Source organism: Salminus brasiliensis, chromosome 3, assembly GCF_030463535.1.
Source record: "Salminus brasiliensis chromosome 3, fSalBra1.hap2, whole genome shotgun sequence".
Classification (NCBI taxonomy): domain Eukaryota; kingdom Metazoa; phylum Chordata; class Actinopteri; order Characiformes; family Bryconidae; genus Salminus; species Salminus brasiliensis.
The window spans coordinates 38,303,938-38,331,733 of NC_132880.1; the positions used below are offsets into that span (position 1 = coordinate 38,303,938).

At 43.0% G+C, this 27,796-nt stretch overlaps 1 protein-coding gene across 4 annotated transcripts in view; it reads left to right on the top strand.

Annotated features, from left to right (window-relative positions):
* The window catches only part of macf1a (microtubule actin crosslinking factor 1a), a 202,873-nt gene that overhangs the window by 62,354 nt on the left and 112,723 nt on the right, over nucleotides 1–27,796 (top strand). For 3 of the 4 annotated variants that reach the window (XM_072676059.1, XM_072676060.1, XM_072676062.1), the window contains 2 exons: nucleotides 22,164–22,225; nucleotides 27,687–27,776. In XM_072676059.1, coding sequence (XP_072532160.1) covers nucleotides 22,164–22,225; nucleotides 27,687–27,776 — 152 coding nt within the window. Of the gene's footprint in view, nucleotides 1–17,335; nucleotides 17,418–22,163; nucleotides 22,226–27,686; nucleotides 27,777–27,796 lie in introns of those variants that run through there. The other variant, XM_072676061.1, reaches the window with a different exon arrangement.

The window sequence follows — 27,796 nt, forward strand, 5'->3', positions numbered from 1 at the left end:
TAAAATTAAAAAAATATATACCTACAGCCTCATGTTTTTTCGGCTTCCATGTAGTTAACCGAGGAGCTGTTAAATGAGCTCTTACAGATTATTACATCTTAAAATGAGTTGAAATGCAAGTCCCCCTAATCCCTTCCGCTCTCTTTTTTTTTTTTTTAATCTGTACAAAACTCTTCAAATGCAGACAAATCCTCAGAGTTAAATTGTTTGCCGAGTTTGCAGTACTGCAGTATTGACCTTTAGAAACTTTGTGCAACTCTGTGTGGCTCCAAACAGCAAATGGTTCTCCTAGCTCACATGCTACATTTCGTATCTCCATCTTCAGCATCAGCCCACCCTTTTGCCTGGAGGAAACCCATCTCCCATATCTGACCTTCAGCCATTATTTTTGCATTGAACATCTGCACTCTGAACCCAAGTCGTCAATAAAGGCAATAAACAACATTGACATTTTGAGGGATTACGTGGCGCTCACTTTGTTAGGGGGTTTGTTTTGCAAAGCTTACGGAAGGGGCCTATCAAACAGGCTTTGGACCCATCGGTTGAGGGTCCTTTACTGGCCTGAGGGGCACCGGCGGCCTCGCTGGAGGTCTGGGTCAAGTGGCCGAGGCCAGGGCCAGTGCCTAATTGCTGGGTTGTCGTGGTGATGACGACAGCTGGAGGAAAATGGTGGCTCTGGTTATAAGGGGAGCACTCTTTCTGTCCACCCTGTATTTGTGTAGCCTACTCACATTCCTCCCCTTCTGTTTTTCTTGTCCACTTTCTCTTCTTCTCTCTCTGTCCTTTCCCATCCCTTGACCCCTGCCTAAATTTGTCTCTCTCACGACCCTCTTCCCTCCCTCTCTGTCATTAACCTGTGATTGAGGAAGGCTTTGGTCAGCCCGGCCCTGAAGCTGAAAGAGAGGAATGAGAGGCTGGCACCTCCTCCTCCTCCTCTGTGGAGGTGTGAGGGTAAATCTTGCTTTGTCTCTGAGTGCCGTTGTACACAGTGGCTGCTTCTCTGCCATCCCAGTGAAAGCCTCCCTCACCTCATCGCAGAGTTATTGCTCCAGTAAAGTGCCTCCATAAATTGCCCCTTTTAAATCTTCTCAGATTTGGAACCGGATCCAGAGGCCATTACAGCCATTGTTGCTTGTGACGCAATTGTAGTGTCAGTGACTGCACGTGTACCCACCCACACCCACACTCACACCCACACACAGCTAGCTTTCTCACCATTATGTTTGCTTGGCTCATGCCAAGTGGACCTTGCAGACTTGCCTTGTGCTGACAGTGGTGAATGAACTCTGATAATGGCCCAGGTGATGTTTATTTGGGTTTGGTCTTTTGCATCGCCTGGATCTGGCATCGGCCCAGCTTGACTGTTTTTGGATCAGCGTTGCCCAACGGCAGTAAATGAGCATGGAGGGATTTCATTGCTATTTTGACAGTTAAAGCTGAGAGGGGTTGCAGGGACTTTGTATAGGAATGTTTCCTCAATGTGAATTTGCCCAGTTTGATGGAACATTTTTCTGAAGTTTCGAGAACAAGATTTCTAGCAGCATGTTAATGTTCTAGGAACATTGTCTGTTCTGAGAAGGTTCCAAATTGTTCCCAAAGTATTTCTCTAACATTCCATTTTGGTTGCAGGAATGTTGCTTTGTTCCCACAGCGGGGACGCTCTCAAAACATTGCCTCAACCTTATGTCGAACAACAATTTAATGTCATGGGAACATTGTGATGGAAAGTTCCGAGAATGTTCTAAATTATGTTCTCTGAACATTCTTCTAACATTCAATTTTGGTTGGTTGGTTCGGTTCCCTCAATGTGAGTCTGTCCATTTTTTTCGTAACATTTCCAGAACAATTTATTTAAGTCACAGGAACGCTCTCAATGTTCTAGAAACATTTGTCTTGGAAAGTTCTCAGAACGTTCCTCTAACGTTCCATTTTGGTTGCAGGAGCATTGAATGTGTGAATCTGTCCAATATTCGTAACACTTCCAGAACATTTCCTCTGAAGTTGCGGGAACTTTCCCAGAACATCGCTCCAATCTTATTTGCAGCAACAGTTAAATGTTCTTGCAACGTTCTGAGAATGTTCAAAATGATGTTCTCAAATTAAGTCACGTGAATAGTCCCAGCACATCATCTCAGTCTTATATACAACAACAGTTTGTTTTTGTAACGTTCTGCAAACGTTCAGAATGATGTTACCAGAATGTTCCTCTAATGTTCAGTGGTTGTTTCCTTAACATGAATCTGTCCAGTTTTCTTAATGTTTCCACAACATTTTTTTATAGATAACATGAACATTCCCAGCATGTGACCTTCTCACTTTTAGTGAAGTGACAGCGTTCACTTCTCACTTTTAGCAAGGTCATGTGATGTTTTCAGAACATTTAATGAACGTTACTGTGGATTTTTTTGCTTCTAACATTGGGAGAACTTTTAGATAAGGTTGGTTAAAGTTGTGGGAACGTATCCTGCTAACTGTATTGATCTATTTGTGGTTCTCGGACCTGTATTGGTTGTTATGAGGCTCCTCTGCTTTGACCTTTAGCAGCCCTTGATATACAGCTTACCCCCAACCCATTCCCAGAGACATGACGCACACAAAAGCTGTATTTACAGTAAAGAAACTCCCGTCTATCGTGTGTGTGTGTGTGTGTGTGTGTGTGTTTGAGAGGGAGAGAGAGTGTTTGAGAGTCTACATTTTTTGATGTATATATTTTAAAGCCTTCTCTGTGACTTTGTTTGACCTGTAAACACCCTTCAGACAGTCTGAGAGCCGAGGCTGATGCAGGCTTCTACTGGCAGAATAAGCACACACCCTTTTAGTGGTGGTCTGTCTCTCTCACACACACACACACACACACACACACACACACACACACACACACACGTGTGTATGTGTGTGTTTGGGAAGCAGTTTGTTCCATGTGTGGTATCCTCAGCTCAACCCCTGTGTGAAGTCAATCTGCAGCTCAGTCTGCTGTAATCTCTTAATGGCACCTGTGGGCATGTTCATGCAAGGACCCTGTGCAGTCCATTCACCTTGTAAAAACAAACACAGACACAGACACACACACACACACACACACAGACACACACACATTCACACACTCACTCATTTGCACTCTGTCTGTCAGCAGCAGTAGTTCAGTCTCCCCTGAGCTTGCTGTCTGTTCACCCAGACTCTTCGACTGGGAATATGCTTTCTGCACTGCCCTCAAATGAATAGGGATGTAATAGGCATTACCATGTTAGCATGTGGCTAGTGTGTTAGCTTAGGCCTAACACATTAGCATGTGGCTAAAGCGTTGTAAACCAGAAAGAAAGGATAGTTTTAAATATTGTAGTTTTATAATATAGATTGCACTTATTTCCAGCAACCTTTATCACGGGTCACACCCAAACCCTGTACGTCTATTTATTTATTTATTTTTTTCTGTTTTTCACTTTTTAACATAATTTGAATCTGACAGTTGTTCTTTACATAGTGCCAGAAGATTGTAATGAATGGACCAATAGAAATGCTCAAAAATTACTTGGAATATAATTAAACAATTTTTTACATTGACTTCTGTTGAAACTGAAGAAGGTTTTTTACTTTATCTGCAAAGTTGCCATTTTGGAGTTTCTAGGGTTATGGGGGACTGCCACGTTGTGCTTTGCTGTACCAAAGCTTACCAAATTGAGGCACCAACGTGTCGAATCAGATTCTGTTTTGTGAATCGTTTCCCTTTAACTCAAGTGTCTTAACTTTGCATGAGTTGAGCATCTACTTAAACCTTTCATAGCAACTGAACTACACCTTCATAAACCTTTAATAAAGGCTTATTGCAACAAGCATCTATTGTCCTAAATGCTGCTTTAGTCAATGTTGCTAACATTTCACCCCAGAAAGTTTTGCGAGAACTCTTGATTCTCTTGAATGCTTGATTGAATCATTTACATTACATTTAAGGCATTTAGCAGACGCTCTTATCCAGAGCGACTTACAAAAGTGCTTTGCTTTTTACCCAAGAAAAACCTCAGCTAGTTTGAATAGACTAATAATTCAAGGATACCTCTAAGTTTAGACACTACTAAACACAAGTCAGTAAAGTGACCACTCTGCTATTCATCTTTGAATCAACCATCTTTATCATCAGAAGTTTTGCCGGCTGTCATTAAAAGCATACGTAGGTCATCATGCGACCTTTCCATTACTATTGTACAGTAAAGTCTTGTTTACTATGAAGTGATTATTACTATACTATACACTTCATGTTCAAATGTTTGTCGACACCCCTCAAGCTGCTGCATAGGTTCAAATGCACACATAGCTTGTTTTTAGTCTGTGTAGAGAATAGAATAGGACTCTCTGGAGCAGATAAACATGAACCTATTGGCACCAAGTCTGATGCCAGGCGTGGGCTGGACAGGAGGTCCATAAAGCCTGCCAGTGGAGAAGTGGAACAGTGTTCTCTGGAATGGTGGTGCTCCATCCAGTACTCCTGGAATGAGGTGGGGCGGTGATCATCTAACATTCTGACCTCCCTGTTACTTTTGTTGCAATCCAATCCTCACAGCAATTCTCTTGTGTAAAGCCGTCCCTGGAGAGAAGAGACTGTTACTCCAATAAAAAGAAACAAGATAAAATCCTGTTTAGTATAAACATTAAATAAGCGAGTGTCCGGATACTTTTGTCTTCATAGTGTGTGCGTGTATGTGTGTGTGTGTATATATAGATGTAATTTGATTAACAACACACATTTCTTTGTTTAATGAGCAGTCATGCCAGAGGCCTGTTTATTGAGCTATAGATGGGCATCAAGGCTTTCATTGTTGTCCTGAAGCAGGTATGCTTACCTGCTCTGATGTCATGTCCCATGAGGTGTGCTCAGAGGCATGTGCTTGTCTAAATGATGGGAATGCAGAGCAGTGTGCTACAGTGACACTCCTTCATTCACTGTGTGCTCTGAGGGTGAAGTCAGGCTGCCCCCTATCTGATTGCTAATGTATTGCAGGGAATATTTCAGTGCATATTTTGGGAAGGAGACGAGGAAGTGGTTGATTTTGCATGTTTATTAATTGAGACAGACCTGGTATCCTGTTTTGGCCCAGGCTGCTATAAATGGGGCCTGAGAATCAAGCCAACTTGCAAAATGTAAGCAGGACTGTGGTTTCCTCTTCCTTTTCCGTGTGTATTGGGATTGGGTCAGCAGAGCGATAGGGGTTGTGAATATTATGCATATCTGTGTGTGTGTGTGTGTGTGTGTGTGTGTGTGTGTGTGTGTGTGTGTGTGTGTGTGTGTTGTAATGATGATTAAGCACTGTATAGCTGAGTTTTGAGTTGGTGGTTGATGTGGCGTAACAGAGAACGCCACTACCTTCCAGTGAGCTATTACACCATGTGGGAGACTGGGGTTCGATTCCTGGTCTGGGTGACTATGCTGCGCTACACCAATAAGAGTCCTTGGGCAAGACTCCTAACACTACACTGGCCCTCCTTTGTAATACGAGTTACCTTGTAAGTCGCTCTGAATAAGAGCGTCAGCTAAATGCCACAAATGTAAATGTAAATGTAAATGAGTTGATCTGAGGCTGCTGTTCGTCTCAGCAGCCCTGTTTCACAGACACATGTGGTTCATTAGGGCTTTATGTAATCACTGTTCAGGCCTTTGCTGAAGCAGCTGGCGCATGTATGCCATCTATCCTCAGACGAAGCAAAGCATGTAGTTATTAAGCATCACAAATTCAAGGAAGAGCTGATGAGCCGAAAGAGTGAGAGACACGGGCCTGCAGCGGTTGCCAGATCCAGTTGATTCATCGCTCTGTTTTTGTTCCTGTCATTTGTCCCACTGCACCCTCTCCTGACCGTCTCTTCCGTCAGCTGGTTTCCTCCAGGCTGCTTCTCTCTGAACGGCCTCAGTGTAGCACCAGGCCCTTACCTCACACTTTCAGTAGCGGATCAGTGGAACATTTAGCCTATTTGCATCGTTAGCTACCAGCTAAAAATGTAAATGTGAGGGTAAGTATGCAGAGTAAGTGAGCTGTAAGGAGTGTTTGTGAGGGCGTGGGTGTGTGGGAATGGGTGGTTGTGAATGTCAGCATGACCTTGCCTGGAAGCTCGGTTCAGTGAACATTGGTGCTGACTCTGGAGATTGCGACAAAGGGCTAGTAAACAAGAAAGGTGGCACTAAACATGCGCACATGCTCTTACACACCCTTAAAAACGAAGGTGCTTCAAATGGTTTGTTGAGAGATGTCCTAGAAGACCCACTTTGAGTTCCATGAAGAACCAAGTAGAGATACTGTTAATATTTTAAATGGTAATGAAACATTACGTTAAGTGAAGATTCTTTAGACATTTAAAAGGTTCTTCCAGTGTTTAATGTTTATTTTAGCTGTATATGGTGTAAGTGTGAATAACCACTTTTAGTTCTATTAGGGACCATGTTTGTAATAGAGGTGTGTAATGTGAGGAACCTTTACATTAAGTGAAGCTGCTTTAGACCCTTATAAGAGTTCATAATTTTCAATATTGTAAAAATGCTAAAAATATTGTATATCATGAAATTGTCTTTAAATATTGTAGTAAAAATATTTTTAGCATCACCCACCCCAAGAAAAAAAACCAATAAAAATTAGGAATTTCCATCAGATTTTTTCAGAACTTGATGATCCCTCATGTCATATTAGCAGTGCCCCCCTTATAAATAAAACAATTGATATTGGGCAGAAATGAGATTTTCCTAACATGTAATTTGCCTTACATTATATTGCTCATCGTGTGATGTGATGTGACACAGTTTTGCACATGCTGAAATGATATACTGTGTAGCTAGTGTACACACAGTCACTGGTAAAATAGCAGGGATGTTGATGTTCAGGGTCGTTTTACGGGGCATTGGAGATACTGTGTGGGTGTGAGTGGATGGTGTGATATTTCCCTCCTAGTGCTGAATAAATGCACTCCTACAGATTCATGAGAGCTTTTCAGTGCCACAGCTGTCTCTTCCAGTCTCTTTCTACACTATTCTCTCTCACTCCTAATTATAAATATACATGCTTTTATTTGCTCTTTGCCGATGCTTTTCTTTGTTGCTGTACCCACTAAGCTTCTGCGTCCTGTCTAGAGTCATCTGTTTCAGTGATTTTCAGATTTGCAGAGCATCATCATTTGTATTTCCTCTTTTCTGGTTAAAATGAGTTTCAAAGGGGACTTTATGCCCTTTTAACCACTTACTGCCAAGCTCTGCATTCTCTTTATTGCTTCCGCTGTTTGTGTGCATGTGTGTGTGTGTGTGTGTGTGTGTGTGTGTGTGTGTGTGTGTGTGTGTGTGTGTGTGTGTGTGTGTGTGTGTGTGTGTGTATGTGTTCATGCTTTCATGCGTGTTGATGGGTACAGTGTGTCCCAGGTCAGAGCGTATGCTCTTCTAGCTGAGAAGGCCCCCGTCTCTGAGGCCCCTATAAAGAGCAGAAGTGAGAGAAGGGGGATGTTCTTCTCTGCGGCTGTAGCAGCTTTGAGGCATGAAGGTTAGACTTGGAATGTTGTGGTTATGCCATGCACTGCCCTTCAGAAGCTTGGGGTCACTTGCTTTGTAAAGGTTCGGTTAACAGGATTTTTGTCTGTTTGCTAATATTTTGACAGTGTTTAACATTTGTTTGGAAACTAAAATATTGCCTGGCTGGCAGATCTACTGGAAAGTGGATCTGATGAAGTGAGTTTTTTTTTTTGGCCTCTTTGTACTCCAGTATTTTTAATCAGACTGAAAATCTAATAAAACCCCATTCCAAAATAGTGTTCATATCATTTACAGGTCAGACATAGTATGTACTAGTTAATGCTCTGTTTGTGTGTAACCTACAGTTACATGCCAACATTTAGGCACCCTGGTCAAAATGTATTACTGTGGGGAGAACATGAACTGATTACCAAACTGAAGTAAAAGATGAAACGTTCTTTACAACATTTAGTTTAGGCTCCTTAAGAGATTCGAGCCCAAGATCTCAGACTATAATATAAATTTCAAAGCTTAATCAATACGGACTTCTCAAACCAATCAGCAGCCATGGGCTACTCTAAGCAGCTGCCCAGCACGCTGAAATAAAAATAATTTGCATCGAAAGGCAAATCAAAAGCCCCGTTTGACTGTAAAAGGAAGATTTCAGGAGGACTTCAGGAATCTTGAGTGGTGGTTCACTATTCTACTGTGCAGCATCACCTACACAAACATGGTCTTCATGAAGGAGTCCTCAGAGGAGAACCTTTCCTGCATCCTCACCACACAAATCTAAACAAGCCTGATGCATTTTGGGAACAATTGCTGTGGACTGATGAAGTTAACATTGAGCTTTGTGCTGGCAGTGAGCGAAGGTATGTTTGTAGGTATGTTTGTGGGCTTGTCCTGCAGCCAGTGGCACAGGGAACGTTTCACTGCTAGAGGGAAGAATGGGCTGAATTCCTTGTTTGGTAAAGTCTAAATGAAATCAGGACAATAATTGGGATGGGTATGTATTTTTTGTCTCTTACCATGTGAGTATTCTGTGAAGTGCAACCCAGAGGAGTAACAACTATCCCGCAGTGGCATCACACATCTACCCGCAAGTTTCTCTGTTACCCCCCCTCTCCTCCCTCCCTCCCTTTTAGGTTGGTTCTTAGTTTCCCTTGTCACGCCAGTCTGTTTCTCTCTTACTTTCCGCTCTATTTATAAGAGATGTGATGATGTGGCAGAGGTTTGGAAATGAGTAGATATGGCCAACAGTGATTGGACAGAAGGATTCTGAGTAAGCAGGCACTGGAAGTCCCCCAGCTTAATGCCTGCTGTGTTTGCTGGGGATCTCTCAAAGAGTAACAGGGCTGCTGTGACTCCACCTGTCACAAAACAACCAGTCTTTTATATTAAAAGCACATGAACATGTTCGATTTACTTTGATGTTCTCTCTGTTTTCTTTCCAACCCTCTACGTTGACGTTATTCCACACACTCTTAAAAATAATGGTACTTTAAAAGGTGCTGTAAAGAGCAGTGAACACAAAGTTATATTATATTATATTATTTTTTATAAATACTGGAAGAACCTTTTTTAAGGTCTAAAGGAACCTTTACTTAATGTTCCTCACGCTTACACATCTATGGGTGGTTCTTCTATGGCATTGATTAAAGAACCATATGAAGCCCCTTTTTTGTGTAGTGTTTAGCATTTGGTCTCATGGTTCATTATGGAACCAAAAGTGGTTCTTCAGTTGCATTGCTCAGAAGAACCACCTTTGTGTTCAGAAGTGTAGAACTCAGACCTGGTAGATCTTTATGGAACCAAAAGTGGTTCCTCTATGACATCACTTAAAGAACCAGTTCATGCACCTTTATTCTGAGGATTGAAGTGTAAGAACTTAGGCCCCAAGGTTCTTTATCGAACCAAACTTTATGCCTCTATTAGAAGCTCCTTTATACTTAAGAGTGAAGTCTCGAGGTCTCATGGCTCTTTATGGAACCGGAAGTGGTTCTTTATTTGTATCATTAAAAAAAACATTTAAAACACATTTATATTCGAAAGTGTTGTGCAAGAACTAGAGCTGGGCAATATGACTATTTTATTGTATCATAAATGTTGGTAAACAGTATGCTTTAATGAGTGTATCATGGAAATCGTCAGTGCTTAAAGAGCGCATTATAACCTGCATGTGTCGTTACAAAGAGTGCAATCAGTCTTTTTTAAATTGAATGGAGCGCAGAATATTTTGAGTAAAAATGACGGTACTCGTGTGGCAGTTTTTAAAGATTTTACTCGGTTACGAAATATTTTGATAAATATCGTAAAAATGTCTTTAAATTCTAAAAAAAATAAAAATTCTTCCATATTGCCCAGCTCTAGTAAGAACCTAGACCTGGTGGTTCTTTGTGGAACCAGAAGTAGTTCTTCTATGGCATCTCTTTAAAGAACCATCTAAAGCATCTTTATTTTTAGAAGTGTAGTGTAAGAAGCCTAGACCCCATGGTGCTTCATGGAACTGAAAGTGGTTCTTCTATGGCATCGCTCAAAGAACCAGTTGAAGCACCTTTATTTTTAGGATTGAAGTGTAAGATCTCAGGCCTCATGTTTTCTTTTTTCTGTTTATGGAACCAGACTTTTCTCCTGTTAGAAGCTTCTTTATATTTAAGAGAGAAGCATAAGTCCTAAGGTCTCATGGTTCTTTATGGAACCGAAAGTGGTTCTTCAGTTGCATCGTTCAAACAACCATTTGAAACACCTTCATTTGTGTTGAGTTTAGTGCAAGATCCCCTCAAGGCCTCCGGTCTGTACATGCTGACTCACTGTTCCCTACTCATGTTCCATCTTCCAATGCAGAGACCCAGGAGCACTACAATCGCATATACCAGAACACCTTCAGTGCGGCTAATTCAGGCTAATCAGCTGCTCTGTTCAGTCCCGCACCCTCCTAATAGAACGTGCACGCCTGCCACCTCTGTTTCCTGTCAAGTGGTGTTCTGAGAGCCCCCGGAGCCACCGATGGCAGGACGGTTCTCTCTGACGTCTGTTCTCATGTGGCTCGCACATGCAGAGACGATGAGCACACGTATACACCACACACTCCCCTCAGCGCTATGTGCCACTTCAGTGTCGGCCATATCCAGCCAGTTGTTCACACCACACGCAGAGGATGTCCACCACGTGGAGCATGGTGGGTAGCGGCAGCGCTTACTCCTAGCAACAGAGATACACAGGCATAAACAGACACACACACACTGACATACACACACACACAAGCGCTTACATGAGCGTGTTCTGAGACAGGAAAGAAAAAACTGTCCCATCCCCATAGATGCGCGTGTGTGTGTGTGTGTGTGTGTGTTTCAGTTAATTTTATTTCTGTTCTGTTCTTTTGTTCCTGTTTAAGTCATTTTAGGTACCGGCTGAAGCAGCAGCAGCTAAAAGCCAGGCGCTTGTTTCAGAGGAAAGGAATTCAGTGAAAGAGTGTCAGAGAGAGTGAGTAAGAGCGAGCGAGAGTGAGAGAGAGTGAGTAAGAGCGAGCGAGAGACTAAAGAGAGTCAGTACAGAGTGAAGAGACTCAGCAGAGATGATTAGTCTCACCGTTTGCCTGTTCAAAGTCAGATAAAGTTGGTGAGCAACTAAACATTTTAACTGAGCTAACAGAGTGACGTCGAGCTCCTCTTCTCTCCTCCTTTGTTTGTTCTACTGGTGGAGAGAAGTTTAGAAGCATCTGAAGGAGAGCAGTTTTCTGTAAAAGAGGCGGCAGCGATCGTTAGAAGGAACTTAAAGGAACAGTGAGGAGATGCTGCTAGCACACTGGACTTCAGAACCCTGCCTGACCCGCTGAGCGACTGTGGCTGATAGTCCTGGCCAGTGGAGTGGAGCGAAGCGAAGGGGCTACAGAGTTCAACCCAGCTTCAAGTTACTCCACTGATCTCGAATCAGTTGTCTTTACTTGGTGTCATTGTAAACACCAGCAAGGCTGAGTGGAGGTCAGGAGTAGGTGGTGGTGGTGGTGGTGGTGGTGATGGATCTTTCCGACCCATCAGTGTTGACCCCCGTGCTGTTTGTTGCGGCCCACTTTCTGACGGCGACCGGGGTGTGGCTGTACCGCAGGCGCAGGCTCAGACGGACAGCTGCTGATCTCCATGGTAACATAACCTCCCTATACCTCTCCATCTTTCTCTCTCGCACTCTTTCTTTCACTCTCGCGCTCTTGATCTTTAGAGAAAGGGACAGTTCCCAGATGGTCCACTACAAGCCCCTCCTCTTCCTCTTACAGAATACAATGTTTTTCTGCATGTAGCAGCAGTGCTAAATTTATACCTGAGGAATACGCAGAGGAATTGAGAGTAGACAGCCTGAAGATAAACTCTATAACAAGACTGTGTGTGTGACTGTTTCACATTTAGAATCACTTGTCATTAAAATGTATTTTACATTTAATAATAGCTTGTACAGTGTATAATTAATTATTATAGACGGCTAATCAAAGCTTATTTTTATTATTTGTACTCAATATTTTAAATGATATCAGTATCTGTAAATAATTAGTAAAATGTTGGTGGTAAAGTGGTTTAGGTAGAAATATATGCATTTAATTATTTTTTTATTTTCAACCCTGCGGATATCCAGTGTTGTTATTTGTCATAAATGCCAATCGAGGTAGGTGAAGAGCCAGTCCCGCTCCCATTGAAATGCTCCCCGTGCCACTGGCTTCAACACAAGCTCAAAGCATGATCGATCCTCCTCTGTGCGTAACAGTTGGAGAGGTGGTGAGTCTACCGAAAAACTCTCCATTAAGAGCTTGATATTTATGCAGTTGTTGCTGCACAAAGCATCAACACTAGATGTAGTCCCAGTCTTTCCAGCATTGTAGTGATTTCCGTGCCACTGGCTGCTACACAAGCTCAAAGCATTCTCAATCCACCCCTTGTATAACAGTTGATGAGGTTTTCTTTACATGAAATTCTTCCCCCTTTTTTCCCCCTTCATCAAAACTTTCCAAAATGCATCACACACATCACACACATAGATGTTTCTTTAAAAATGTATGACACTGAAGTTGGTGGTTTGGATGCAGAAAAAGTTGACTGATGACTGTAATCCATGAAGGTCATGGGAGGTCGGTGTCGCAGCACAGTAGACTAATGCACCAGGTGATTGAGTGGAGAGCAAGTCTGTTTGTTTTGTTTTTTTTTTCTGTTGAAGTGATGCTGAAAGACAGAGGTGACTGGGGGTGGGGTTAGGTTCCTCTGATGGTCCTGATGATGATGATGCTTAATATGAATCGACACCCGTCAGGTTTGGGTGGAACACTCTGGCCTGACTGATTAAAGTCGATGGGATCAGAGTGCGTGAGGGAGCGCATGGGAGATGGGGTGTTGCTATACAAGTCTGGTCTGGATCTGTGTGCTGAGGCTTTCGGGAAATGTGACATTATCCAGCTGCCTGGCCCTCTTTATGTAACACACTTCTGCTCATATTAGTGGAAAAGTCAGCTGGGGTACTGCTCCTTTGGGCTGCGTGTGTTTGTTTGCGTCTGTGTGTTAGAGAGCCAGAAAGGGAGATGTTGTATTAGGTAACTGCCTGATTTAGGGAATTCTCTGAGATGCTGTACAACATTAATTATGCAGTGTGTGTGAGCCGGCTGTGAAAGGAACGTTAGGTTTATTATTAGCTGTAACAGGAAGCTGTGTATGTGGCAGAGCATTGGGCTGGGCTGGGTGGAGCTGCATTTTGTGCATGTGTGCGTCTAACTGACCTTTTTTAGACCTTCAGGTTAGGGGGAGTTACTCGTGTTGATCTTATGAACTACCCATTCATCTGTTTGCAACATTTTGGTGGCCAGTTTTTGTTTGCTGCAGCTTTTTCTAACTGAAAAAGATGAGAGTCAAGTTCCTGAAGGCTGTGATTTACTCATTACATCACTGCTCGACTGACAAAACGGAGCAATGGCACAAAGAAACATGTTTGTAATGGGGATGTGTGTGAAGAACCTATTCAAGGTCTGAAGAACCTTCACTTGACGTAAAGTAAAATCTTTATTATAAGAACGGTTCTTTTATAGAAGCAAAAATGGTTCTTCTATGACCGCGCTCAAAGAACAGTTTGAAGCATATTTATATTTAAGAAAGTGAGGAACCTCTTCATGGTCTAAGGAGGATGTAAGGGATCTTTACCAATTTAAAGGTTCTTCACACTCCCACGTCTTTATAAAAAAAGGTTCTTCTGTGGCAGGGGTGGTCCTGAAGAGCCAGATTCCTGCACAGTTTTGTACGTTTCCTGCTTAGGCCCACCTGATGAACCTCATCCCAACATGGTCTGTTAGTAGTCTGTAAGTTTAGTAGGTCTGTTAGAGTGGGAAAATCAGCAAACCATAGGGGACTCCAGCTCCTGTTGCCCACCTGCTCTATAGCATCGCTCAAAGAACCATTTGAAGCACCTTTATTCTTAAGAAAGTGAAGACCCTATTTGTGGTCTAAAGCGGGTGTAAGCCATCTTTACCAATTTAAAGATTCTTCACACTGCCACATCTCTATTACATCTCTATTTATTTTAATTTTAATTTTTTTAAAACCAAAAGCGAAAAGTTCTTCCATGGCAGAGGTGGGCAATTCTGGTCCTGAAGAGCCAGATTTCTGTTTTGTGCTTTTCTTGCTTAAGCCCACCTGAAGAGACTCATCTGTTAACTGCCAGGTTAAGTAGGTCTATTAATCGTGTGGGACACCAGCTCCTGTTGCCTGTGCCGTTTTAAAGCATTGGGCAAAGAACCCTTTAAAGCACCTTTATTCTTAAGAACGTGAAGAGGTCTAAAGAACCTTTGCTTGATGTAAAAAATATTCACCTACATAAATTCATTATGGAACGAAAGTGGTTCCTCTGTGGCATTGCTTAAAAAATCATTTGTAGCTCCTTTATTTATAAGAGTGAAGTTCAGCCTTGCAGGTCTAATAGACTTTCAGTCCTAAACGGTTTAGTGCACTGGCTTATTCTGTCATTAGTCAACAGTCACGACAGCTGCTTCTGTGAACACTAAAGCCCAGGGTTGTTTTATTTGTCAGTGCAGGTGCTCATCATCTTGATTAATTATTCAGTGAAGGTCATAGGAGGTAAAATAATAAATGCTATAGAGCAAGTCACAAGCCAGGTTTTCTTGAAGGTAGCAAAATCTTGTGACGTGTTGGTCACCATTTGTGAAGCTGGAAACCTGAGCTTGAATTTAACATACTTTTATTCATGGGTGAGCTTTATCTCATAATACCTTTAGACCCATGTTTTTACTGATATTACTGGCAGTTCTTGGAAACACCACTCACAGTTATCATAGATTTACTTTCTTGCCTGCATTTCCCTGTTCTGACCACAAGGAGATGTGTGTACACATAGTCCAGGCCATTTTCTCTCAACAGCCCTTTTGATAGCCAGCTTTTTCTAGCCTATGTGTGTGAACCTATGGCACACACAGTATAGGGAGGTTTACAGTCCCCCCCCCCCCCCCTTATTTCACGACATCACTTATTTCCTGTTAGCTTCCCAAGCCCCTCTGCTGTGTCTAACTTTGCTGAGCATGTTTGCAATGTTGCTGTATGAGTAGGATGGAGGCACTGGTCCAGATGTTTGTGTTGATTTTGTTTTGGGCCTGCTGGTTAGCAGTCCGCAGTCACAAGGAGTCCAAATTGAATATAAGCTAATCGGATGATGGCAGCTGGCCGTCCGGGGGGAAGTCTGCTAATTGCTAGGATTAATGCATTGCCGAATATGAGCCTTCCCTATTCTGTCCTGTCCCGTTCCCAAACTCAGCAAGGCCAGTTGCTCTCGGTCTGAGAATCACTGCTCGGTCGGAAGTTTCCCTCAAGTTCCTGCTGATTTGGCTTATCCTGCTGCTCGTGGAGAGACAGCAGAGGAGGAAGAATGAGACCTGCACAGTGCCAGCCTCCGAGTGTCCCTGGCACATGGATGGACGGAGGGAGAGAATGAGAGAAGGAAGATTCTCTGATTGGACTGAAGCACAGAGCAACAGAGAGGGAGAGAGATTAGCCGTGATAACGAGAGTGAGAGAGGGAGAGGGATAAGCGTACTGTGTGGCATTAGCTCTTAGCGTAAGCTCTGTCTGATATTTATAGTTCATAGGGCTGCAGAGGAACGAGGAACAAGACACACTCACGAAAGGAACGTGAAGGAGAGACATATGAAGTCAGTAGCTGAGAGGAGAAAAGATGAGGAAGAGAACGGAGCACACCAGCAGGTGGACTGCAGAACCCTGACGGTCTTCAGACAGGACGAGGAGGAGGACGTGACTGAAGGGGACTCACTCCTGCCCTCCTCATAAAGCTCTGAGGGAGTGTGCATGCGTGTTTGCGTGTTGACAGGCATGCTCGTCTTTGGTCTCGTCTTCAGTAAGGTTTCTGAAGCCTGACTGATTCAAGAGGACACCAAAGTGGACACCAACAGGATGGATGGTTGTCAGGACTTGCTTCTGACCTGCTGATTGGCTGTTTGTGTGCGTGTTGCTCTGTAGTTATTTGATGACATTTCTACCGTCTATGAGAACAACTGTGCTGTGGCTCCTGCTGCTTTGCTGACTCACCCATTCCAGATCTGCTCAGTTGTTTGTGTTTTTATTGATTTTTTTTTTCTGCAACTGGAAAAAAACTAAGCTTTAACAGAGGCCATCTCCTGGGGCTCCATTTTCCCCTGCTCCCCTGCACTCTGTCCCATTGCTTTGTCATTTCACCCCCTTCTCCCTGAAACCATCCATTATTCAACTGGCTCTGTAGTCACTCTGCATCTCGGCATGATCCACTTGTTCCCAGAATTCCCCTGGTTATCTCACTCAGCCTCTCTCTCCCCCTGTCGGCCTTCCTTTCACTTTCGTTCTGCTTCTTCTTCCTCGCACTCCCACCTAATTGAATGAAGCTGCATCGCTCGCTCAGACTATGAGAAGAGTGCTAGGCTTTCTCTTGAGTCTCTCTCAAACGCACATTCTGTGGTTTGCGAATCTCAGTTGTTGTCTTGGCCTAGTTTTCCACAGTGATCTTAGGTAAGGATCTGGCTGTTGGTGGATGGTACACTGCTGCCTTTGGCCACAGCGTTAACATGGCAACAGCCTGGAATTAGTGCAGCAGAGCACAGAACGACAAGCTGGAAAACTGAAGATATTGCATGACATCACCAGTGAAAGACCTGCTCTCCACCCCGTTCTGTTCTTAACTTCCTCATGATTCTCCTGAAAGGTGACGCAACATCACACCCATGTGTTCAGGAACTTCCGTTTTTAAAGCCTTTGCCTTTATCTTGAAGACTTGCTAGAACGAGTGCTTCGGGCGGTTTGGAAATTTCCATAAACTTCTGTGACTGCTGTCACTGCCACTCATCCAGATACTCAAACACCAGGACCGGTAAAGCGACCGCTTTCACTATCAGTTGTGAGTGGCATGTGAAAAGAGTGCGATATTGCGCGAGAGAGAGAGAGCGAGAGAGACTCTCCGTGTACAGCTGCGTGCTCTAAGGGAACTGGATGAACTGTAGTTGCTCTGAGTGCAGAGGGGAACTCTGGCCCTTTTTAGTGGTGGGGGGAGGAGCTTTCTGTGACTCTGACACACACACACACACACAACGCACGTGTGTGTGCCAGAGAGCTTGCCTGAGCCCAGCTTTGACATGGCCGCGGCAGACGGACGGCAAGCGAGCGCCACACTTGCCGGCTTTCCTTCAGGACTGTGGATTTAGCTTGTGCTCTGATTCCTCCCTGGACTTTTATCCCGTGGGCAGTTGGATTAATCAGGCCAGCTGTGCTGAACATGGTGCAGGAGAGAACCCGAAGAGAGTGCGCGGAACTCGCTCTGGATTAATAAACAGCAGTGGAACGAAACTGAATTATAGACAATGTGGCCAGACTACTATAACGAGCAGAGGCTCAATGCACACCTGCACACGCTCATGTGCTGCACAGGTCAGTTTCTGTTTCGTGTGAAGGCCGAGTGTCATGTGCTTGTGTCCCGTTGTCGGTGTTGTGCTGATCACGGTTGTTTACAGGGTGCCACAGTAGTCTGAGTGCTGCAGACTTACAGGGTGAAGGGGGTGTGTGGCACAACACAATGACGTAGTGTGTGTGTGTGTGTGTGTGTGTATGGGAATTTGTGCCTCTCCGTGGCGGTCACGCTGGGCTATTCTTGACAGGATCTTTGTATATCGTCGTTGTCATGCAAAACCTTGTATCTCCGAAATGGCAACTTTTGAGGAGTAGGAAAAAAAAATCTTTCAGTGGAAGTCAATGTAAGAGGATTTTGCGCATTTCTCCATGATGGTCCAGCCATCATGACATTTTGACACAATGTGAAGAACAAGCAGCAGCTTCACTTTGTTAAAAAGTCAAAATCTGCAAAAATGGAGATACGACGTGTTTGCATGACCACAACAACATGTTTGTCTGTTTATCTGGGAGATAGTGTCAAGGGGTCAGTTCAGCCTCATTCATACATATGTTCAAGATGTGTCCCAAAAACTGCTTGTGTGGTTGTCTGCTTCTGTATAAAAGCAAGACGTCATGAGTGGCAAAGCACTTCTTTGTTGGTGGTTAAGGTGGTTGACCAGCAGTTGACCAGCTTAGGTCTTGACCAGGATGGAATGCGTTGTCATTTGAGTTGAATGATTTTGATGGTCTACCAGCATGACCATCTTATCCCAGCTAGCTAGGCCCAGCTACCTCGTAGGTGCTGTGCAGTGCTGCCCTTGTGTTTACTTTCGTCTGCACTCTAGAGCGCTGTATTTAAAGTTATCCAATAGTAGTAATTAGACAAGGCAGGTGGACATGAGGGGGAGGAGTCGTCAGTGCTGAGCTGATGAGCGGCCAAATGTCTTCAAGCTTATGCTCCAGGTCCAGTTGCCTTGACTATTTGAATGACCTGAATGGATGACCGAAAGCCTTCACAAACGGCTGGATATATATGTATGCCAGTGCTGGCAGGGATTTAAATACAGGACACATAATGATGTCTCCCACCCAGTGTCTTCAGCAAAGTTGTCTTTAGGTGACAAACCAGTTGAGCATGTCTCTTGCAACAGACCGTGTTGAAATGAGTGTGTGTGCGTGTTCCCTAGTTTCTGGGTGTCTTTCCAACTTGCCCTGAAGAAAAAGCTCAATAATAAGGTGCTTGACCTGAATTTCTCGCGTCCAAAATCCTGTTTTGTAGCGGAGAGACTGACTGCATGTTTACGGCCTCGTCTGATCTGATCCCTCCTGCGACGGCTGTTGAACAAAGCGTTGAAAGAAAATGCGAGTCTAACATTGTGCCGAGTGTGTGTATGTGTGTGTGTGTGTGTGTGTGTGTGTGTGTGTATGTGTTTTCCACGAGTTTGAGTGTGAGTAGGATGTAATGTGTGTGCATATCGCAGAAAGGAAGTGGGCCAACAAGACTCCAAGACACCACATGGCCTCTCTCTATCTCTGTGTAACCATAGCAACCACATCAACGGAGGAACTGGCGAAGGGAGGAGGACAGGAGAATGAGAGGGAAGGAAAGAGAAGGAGGGAGTGTCAGGGATGGATGAAAGTTGCGCACAGGCTGTGATCACGATCAGGCTCTATTCCAGGCCTGCGTGCCTCACTGCTTTGGCGGGTTGACGTAACACTCAGAGCTGACTGTTAATCAGCTACGTGTGCTTTCTGGCAGACTTTGAATCAAAACGTTATGCTGTTTATTAGAGGAATTAGGTTTTATCGTCATGAAGAGATGATCTGTTTTGAAATATTGCGTATCTAAGACTTGAAGAATTTCTTAGTAGAGAGAGTTTGTTTTCCCATCATACTTCACGTCAAGTTCGTCAGTCAGTACGGATTTGGAGTCTGAGGTCTGTTTCTTTAGTTTTGTGTTTGGAACTTCTAGTCTAGAGTAGCTAGTCATGAAACTAGTCACGAATGTTAAATATAGCTTAGGGCTGGGCTGTTTAATGCTTATTAATATTATGGCTGCAACAAACGACTATTTTGCTAATCAAATAATCTGTCGATTGTTGAAAGGAATTTAGGTTATTATTAGCTCAAAAACTATTTGCTCAAAAATAAATAAATGTGTGTCTGTGTGTGTATATATATAGATTGAGATATATAAATATATTAGTTGTATAACGATCAACTTTTAAATGTAGCTTAAGATGAATATCTTATTAAAAATTAATAAAAATTTTCTGCAAATATAAGAGAAAAAAACCCAAGATGTTTAAAGTAGCAGCAATAAAATTTTATGCAACTAAACTCATTTTCTCCTAATCAGCAAAACAAAAAGTTTTCAGTTTGAAAGTTTTACATGTTTCTACTTAGTTTGTATTAGGGACTTTTATTTTGACACGGCTCTAATATTCATTTATTTGTTTGGTATTTGGCAGTGTTTGTGGACGACTCAATGCCGTTGTTTTGGGATATCCAGGCTTGCTTAGTGGGTGGAAATTCAGACAAGCACTTTACTAGTTAACTATATAAATATATATAACCCTCTGTTGAGCATTCGATCACTACTGGCTACTATTGTTCTATTCTTGGCTCAGCTTTATTCTGGGTCAAAGAAACCAATGTACATAATAAATACAGTAAAAAATGAACTTAATTTAGTAAATAATTACAGTCTTCTGAGCTAGTTGGAAAAACAAAGCTGGGTTCCAAATTTCTCATGGGCGCCCCCAGCCAGCGCTTGCATGTGTTCAATTCCATCACCAGCTCACCTGATTTACCATCATTACGCACTGATTTACCAAACCAGATGTTGGATGATAACTATAAGTAATGCTTGACTCCCATAAGGAGAGCTTTGGAGATGTCAAATTCGACACTACATTACTCTGTAGAGTTGTAAATGTTTGAGGCACTGAAATACTTACAGTGCATCCGGAAAGTATTCACAGCGCTTCACTTTTTCCACATTTTGTTAGGTTACAGCCTTATTCCAAATTGTATTAAATTAATCTCTTTCCTCAAAATTCTACACAAAATACCCCATTATGACCATGTGAAAAAAGTTTTCTTGAGAGTTCTGAAAATTTATTAAAATTAAAAAACAAAGAAATCATATTTACATAAGTATTCACAGCCTTTGCTTAATACTTTGTAGAACCACCCTTGGCAGCAACTACAGCCTCAAGTCTTTTTGAATATGATGCCACAAGCTTGGCACACCTCTCTTTAGGCAGTTTTGCCCATTCTTCTTTGCAGTACCTCTGAAGCTCCATCAGGTTGGATGGGAGACGTCTGTGCACAGCCATTTTCAGATCTCTCCAGAGATGTTCAATCGGATTCAAGTCTGGGCTCTGGCTGGGCCACTCCAGGACATTCACAGAGTGGTCCTGAAGCCACTCCTTTGAGATCTTGGCTGTGTGCTTCGGATCGTTGTCCTGCTGAAAAATGAACCGTCGCCCCAGTCTGAGGTCAAGAGCGCTATGGAGTAGGTTTTCATCCAGGATGTCTCTGTACATTGCTGCATTCATCTTTCCCTCTATCCTGACTAGTCTGGCAGTTCCTGCTGCTGAAAAACATCCCCATAGCATGATGCTGCCACCACCATGCTTGACTGTAGGGATGGTATTGGCCTCGTGATGAGCAGTGCCTGGTTTCCTCCAAACATGACGCCTGGCATTCACACCAAAGAGTTCAATCTTTGTCTCATCAGACCAGAGAATTTTGTTTCTGTGATTTCTTAGTTTTTTATTATTAATAAATTTTCAGAACTCTCAAGAAAACTTTTTTCACATGGTCATAATGGGGTATTTTGTGTAGAATTTTGAGGAAAGAGATTAATTTAATACAATTTGGAATAAGGCTGGACAAAATGTGGAAAAAGTGAAGCGCTGTGAATACTTTCCGGATGCACTGTAAATACAGGAGAAGGCAAAAACTGTAACTTTCAGTGGAAGTCAGTGCAAAAAAGATTTTATATTAGGACATTTTAGGCCATTTTTATTGGTCCTTTTATCAATGATAAAGAACAGACTAGCAGATTGACTGACTGACTGAACTGTTTGCCAAACTGCATTATCAAGAAACTACTGAACTAAACTAAACTGTAAAAGTGGACGAATGAATATTACCTAATGGAGTTGTGGCTTTTTATCAAGCTGCTGAGAGTCCGTACTCTGAAAGAATGTAGCCCTACCTGGAGAAATGTGCTTCTGTTAGCCATGCGGCTTCCTCAGTGTTTACACAGGACGTTAAATGACCCAAGCTAGATTTCTACGCTCCAGAACATGGCGGAGAGTGAGATGGGGATGTTAAAATGAGTGTGCATCATTTCTGAGCATGATCACAGTCCTCCCAAATGGAACTGTTGAAGGTGCTGGAATATGTGGCTCATGTGAATCTAGAACCATTGTGACTCCCCTATCACAGCGGATCTATTTTTGACTTGTAGCCTAGTTTCCAGTTTTAGTTATCAGGCCTGTCTTAATATGGCTAAAATTGTCCATCAGCAAGCTCGGACTGTTTGTGATGGTGTTGCAGCATGAAGTACTTTTGAAGCACTGGAGGAATCTGAGTTTGGTTTTGTGTCTCTGTGTATTTTTAGAGCTCAGTCTGCAGAAAACATGACGTCAGGAAGGAGCCTCTAAATAATACAAGGAAAATAATGATGCTGCAGTTCTCCTGCTGTTCCAACATTAACCCCCCCTCTCTCTCTCGTTCTCCTTCTTTTTCCTTTACCTCTCTTTCTTGCAGATGAGCGAGACAGGGTGCAGAAGAAAACCTTCACCAAATGGGTCAACAAGCACCTCATCAAGGTACAGTCCAGCCTGCTGGGTTCTTTCTGTCTTTCTGCTGCGTATAGATAAGGGCCCATAGGCATTGATCCACATTTACGGAACATGCAGCTGACACGCATACACACATTAATGGTTCAAGGCTAAAGGGTGCACTGATAGGGTTGGGTTGTTTTGCTAATGTGTCATGGCTATACTACATGTGGCAGTAACTGACCATTAGTCACTATAGGAATATTTAGAATATATTCAGAATAGTTTTGCAATAAAGGGAACTTTGATGGCATGCTGTGGGAATAGTGAAGCTAAAGCTAATATCCAGAAGCAGTCGGCATGCAGTGCTGTACATCATCGCTGTCATGCAGAAACTCTTGTATAAAACTTTGACAAAATGTGAGGAACAGCTGCTAGATTCACTGTATGTCAAAAACTAAAACACTGCAAATAAAAATGGAGATGCACAGTTTTTGCATGACAGCAGTGATATGCCCCATCACTGTGCTGCGTTCCTCTCTGGGGTCTTGCCTCTCCTGGCATGCAGAAGACGTGTGTGTGAAGTGTGTTTAAGCCAGTGTCTGCCTGCCCAGCCTCACTGATCACACAGAGGTGTGGAAGTGAGGAATGCTGGGTATTCTAAGGTCAGGGCGAAAGACCAATCACTGGATAGGGTACAGGAGCCAGTGACCTCATCTGGCTGTATTACTATAATGTGGGTCAGACTGCAGGCAGCGTGAACCGTTGGCAAAGCTGTGGTGTAACGTTAGACAAACGCTGGACATTGTGAGTTATATTTACCTAAGGGTTGCGTGACCTACTGGCTAGCTGTAGTCAAGGAGGGGAAAGGCGTTGCTCAGTAACACACACTGGCTAGTCACTAGTGGAAAAGGACAGAGCCGAGAAATGGCTTGAAAAGCAGTTTGAGGCAGCGCTTTTAAGAAAGTATGACTGGAACCTTTGCCAAAATTGGAAGAGTTTTAATAATAATGCTGTAAATGAAAGTACAGTTTAGTTTAGCTCAGTCATTTTACATAACGCGTAAAGGGTAATTTGTGTGGTTTGTATAGAGTGCAGTGTAGTGCTTGTGTGTTCAAGGTGGGGTCGGCAAAATCTTGCTTCTAAGCTTGACTGTTCAGAGCAGTGGTGTCAAACGCATGTTGGGTAACAGACCTTATCACATGCAGTCGAGTGTCAGGTGGGCTGGACATTCCCCTCCACCCCCCACCCTTATTGGAAAACCAAACTCCATGCCCACTTCTTTTAAAGAGAGACATGCTTACAGCATGAGTCTGCTAATGAAGAGTTAAATAGCATTAGCACTTTCGTGGACCAGACTGACTCTAACCCAGGAGTGGGTCAAACTGCTCAGTTTTTTGCTTTTCCTGCTCAATCACACCTACTTCCACTCACCTGTTAATTGCTGTGTTTAGTAGGTTTGTTAGAACAGGGAAACAGCAAACTGTGCTGGACTCTGGCCCCTGTTGCTCACCCCTGCTCTAACCGATAAACGGTTACTGGGCCACTGATTGACTAAATACAATGTTAAGCACTACGTAAAGCATCTGTCAGCTATCAGCTGTGTTATATGTCCGAAATAAACTGTGTTCTCAGGAACAGTGTTTAGTGAGTCAGTGTTGTTTGTTTTGACACTACAAGGTTAATTGGTCTCCACTGAGAGTCAACTTTGCTGGCTAACACTAGATAGCAGTAAGAAATACTGCAACTGATATTTATTACATTTCAAGGAGGCCCGTGGAAAAGGACTGTGGCAATGTGTATGTGTTAGGGTGGAAATGCCTCTCAAACCATGCAGCTACAGTATGTTAATGTGCATAAATAAATAAACATCTACTCAGCAAGACCAATAAATAACCCCTATAGCCTATTTGACCCAATCATCTCCTTTCAATTCAACACACTACTTGGGCCTACTATAAATTCCACAGCCACAACATCCTAACTATGGTGGATTTCCCCCAGTGTCCCCAGTGTCCCCTATTTGGAAAAAAAACAAAACATAAATATGGTCACTCCAGAATTTGGATCACATTTCCGAACAATTTACTGGTGATTGACATACTTGCTTTATCTGCATACAACAAGATAGCGTTGCGTTGTCATTTGGACTTGGGGGAAGTATGGGGAAAACGCATTCCATGGGCTCTCTCAGTTGTATTGCATTAATGCAGTCTAACCTGTCGTAGCTTGAATAAATGACGTGATCTGACCGTTTAGCTATTTCACACATGTCCATAGTTGTCCATTGATTTAGGGTTGAGGCATAGTGCCGTAGTATATGGTAGACTGCCTTTGTTTTGGATGTATATTAAGAGCATTAGTCCCAGCCACATCTTTAAAAAAAAAAAATGTGTCTGACCCCCTGGCTGAACTTGATAAACTACTGGCCAGTATGTTTGCACTTCCCTTAAAAAGTTTGTGAATGCTTTACTGCAAAGGTTTTGTTGCCTTTGTCAAAAGCAATTTTCTAATCCTGCAAACTGTTGGGCTAGAGGTTTACTTGCAGCAGCGTACAGTAGCTCCACCTGACTGCCAGGATCAGTCCAGAACAGGTTGACAGGTGTGTACATGGTTATTCAATGACTAGGCTGTGCTGACTGAAGTGTGTGTGTGTGTGTGTGTGTGTGTGTGTGTGTGTGTGTGTGTGTGTGTGTGTACATAGACATAAACACTGACTTCATTGTGATGCATGTCCTGCTGAACCTGTTGGATCTAGGTGATGGGACTAAGACTGTACTGTACTGTACTGAACCAGGGCTGCTTGCATGAGTGGAGGAATGACTGTGCTCGATTATTAACTGGCCTTTTTGTGGTCACGAAGGTCTTGTGCTATAGCTGCACTGATTCATTTACTTTTACGAAGTATAGAAAGGACTGTGAGTACTGGAAGACTTGCATAAGTTGATAAAGGATAGACCTCTCCTTTTACTAACATCCCATTTCAGCATGAGCACAGAGAAGCTGCTTAAACAGACCGTATGATGAACCTTTTTATGTTGGTTAGCCAGGTTGAGGTTATTCAAGCCCTCTGCATGTCTGGATAACGAGGGTTTTAACAGAGCTGGAAAACAGGCCTATTCCTGCACTCCTAAACTGTTACATAACAGTATTGACTTGATTTCGTTCACACTCTACACCCAGCCCACTAGTGAAAGCCCTAATCAGAGCTGGTGAAACGGTAAAACGCAACTGTGATTTCGGGAGAGTATTGTGTTGTTTATACTGGATTACTTCAGCCGATCCAAACTGGAGCACATCAGAAGATAAAAATACTGATTTTATTTATTTATTTATTTATTTATAAAAATCAGTATATACTTAAGAAAGCCAAACCAAGCAAGTGACTGGGGACAAGGCTAGTGGTTGTTGTGGCGCAACAGATAACACCACTACCTGCCAGTGAGCTACCACACCATGTGGGAGACTGGGGTTCGATTCCCAGTCTTGGTGACTATGCTGCACTACGCCAGTAAGGGTTCTTGGGCAAGACTCCTAACACTACATTGACCTACAAGTAACCTTGTAAGTCGCTCTGGATAAGAGCGTCAGCTAAATGCCGTAAAGGTAAATGTAAAAGCTAACTGGCTACAATCTTCTCGGCTTGCTCGAAAATAGTTACAGTGTTTGTTACAGCGGTTTGTTACACACACAAACTATGCTGTAAACCAGCCAATAAAAACACAACTTATTGTTTTTGTTTGTTTTTTGTTTTTGTGTTTACCCCCCGTTCATTCTATGGTGAAAGAACAGGGTTGTAAATAGTCTTTTTAAATGACATCTAAGCATCTTTCCACCCCAACAAAAGTCACATACTTATTAATTATACATCAAGGAACAACTTACTTTAAAATTCTTTAAAATGGCATCCTGTGCCATCCACCTTTTCACAGTGTAAAAATAAATAAATAAAATAAATAAATTAATAAATAATGGCTGCCTTGAGCTACTGCTCAAAGAGTGTTGTTTGACCATGTTTAGACAGGTAAGGACAAATGCCTCACATTAAAAATAATTATAATGTAGTTTTGACTACTTGTGTGCATGATTCTATCATCACTTGGCTGAAGCCTAGGCTTCGGTACTGTCCTCTTCCAGCATATGATCAGACGCCTCCTCACCTTTTTTTAATTTACATGTGGTTAGGTATGGCGTAAGAGTTGACCTAAGGCAGAGTGTTGGGAATTAAGGCACTGGTCCATCGCTGGTTGGTGAACGAGTTCATACTTGCTCTGCAATTAATGTGTTTTTGCTCTACGGTAAATGATCTGGCAGTATCTAGAAAGGTCCTTCCCTCACCTTCCCTCATCAAGGTTTCTGCTACGTTGACATATGTGACAAAGACAGAAGGGCAGATGGTGCAGCACACAAGAGTATGCCAGTTTCAGTCATTTTATGTCCCCCCGGTCAGCAAAAAAACATACCTCAGAGACGTCTCTCAGCATAGTCTTTTCCTGTTGGCCATTGCCCTTGCGTGCTGTCTGTGAAGGCTAATCCTCAGAGAGGTAGATGTGGAGGAGGAGTTGGGAGTTGGGTGCAGAAGCCTGAGCAAAGGGCAGGACGCAGACACACCGGGCTACCTGAGTGTGCTCGGACATCCTGTCCAGATGGTGCCTGACTATGGCTTTGTAGGGGTGCCAGCAGGAGGCAGCTGTGCTGGACCTGCTGAATCCTTTGTCAACTCATCGACTCTCTACCAAAGACGCACAAATACACACACAGAGGAGAGGGCTCACTACTCCTGGACTGCTGAATGGCAGAGTCTGGTGCCCTCTGCTGGTTAAAGACAGTACATCAACTCATTTTACTTACCTTCCTTGCATTTTCAGACAAGCACCTCAACCTCTCATTTTTTTGGAAACCGACCTCCTAATAGGCTTATACTATCTATAGACATAAACCCATATTTTGGTTAGGTACACATAGTCTCCCAAGCACATACGTTTTAGTGGGTTGTGAGAGCATTTAGTCTTCAGATTTTCAGTTGAACGTCATTATTTTGTACAGTACATGGACATAAATATTGGGACACCTACTAATTAATTGATATTTAAAAAGTTTATCCTGCTTTTATTGGAGTTACTGTCTCTACTAGGAGTTACTGTCTCTGCTAGATTTTGCTGTGAGGATTTGATTTCCATCAGCGACAAGAGTGTTGGTGAAGTCTGGATGTTGGATGATTACTAACATGCCTCATCCCAGACGTATTGGAAGGAGCACCATTATCCCAGAGAACACAATTCAGCTCCACAGCTCAAAGCTGGGAGGCTTTTCTACAGGGACTATACTAGCTCTGTATGTGTGTGTGTGTGTGTGTGTTACGTGTGTGTCAGCAATGGGTGCATCTTAAAGTATCTGAATGCATTTATGAGAAGGAGTGTCCACAAACATTTGGACATGGGGCATATATCTTCTATGAAATGGTCGAATGGTAATGCTTGCTAAATTATAATTTTTTCTCTTGTTGTAGGTGCGGAAGCACATCACGGACCTATACGAGGACCTGAGAGATGGTCACAATCTCATCTCTTTGCTGGAGGTACTTTCAGGAGTCACGCTGGTAAGGATACAAGTTTATGC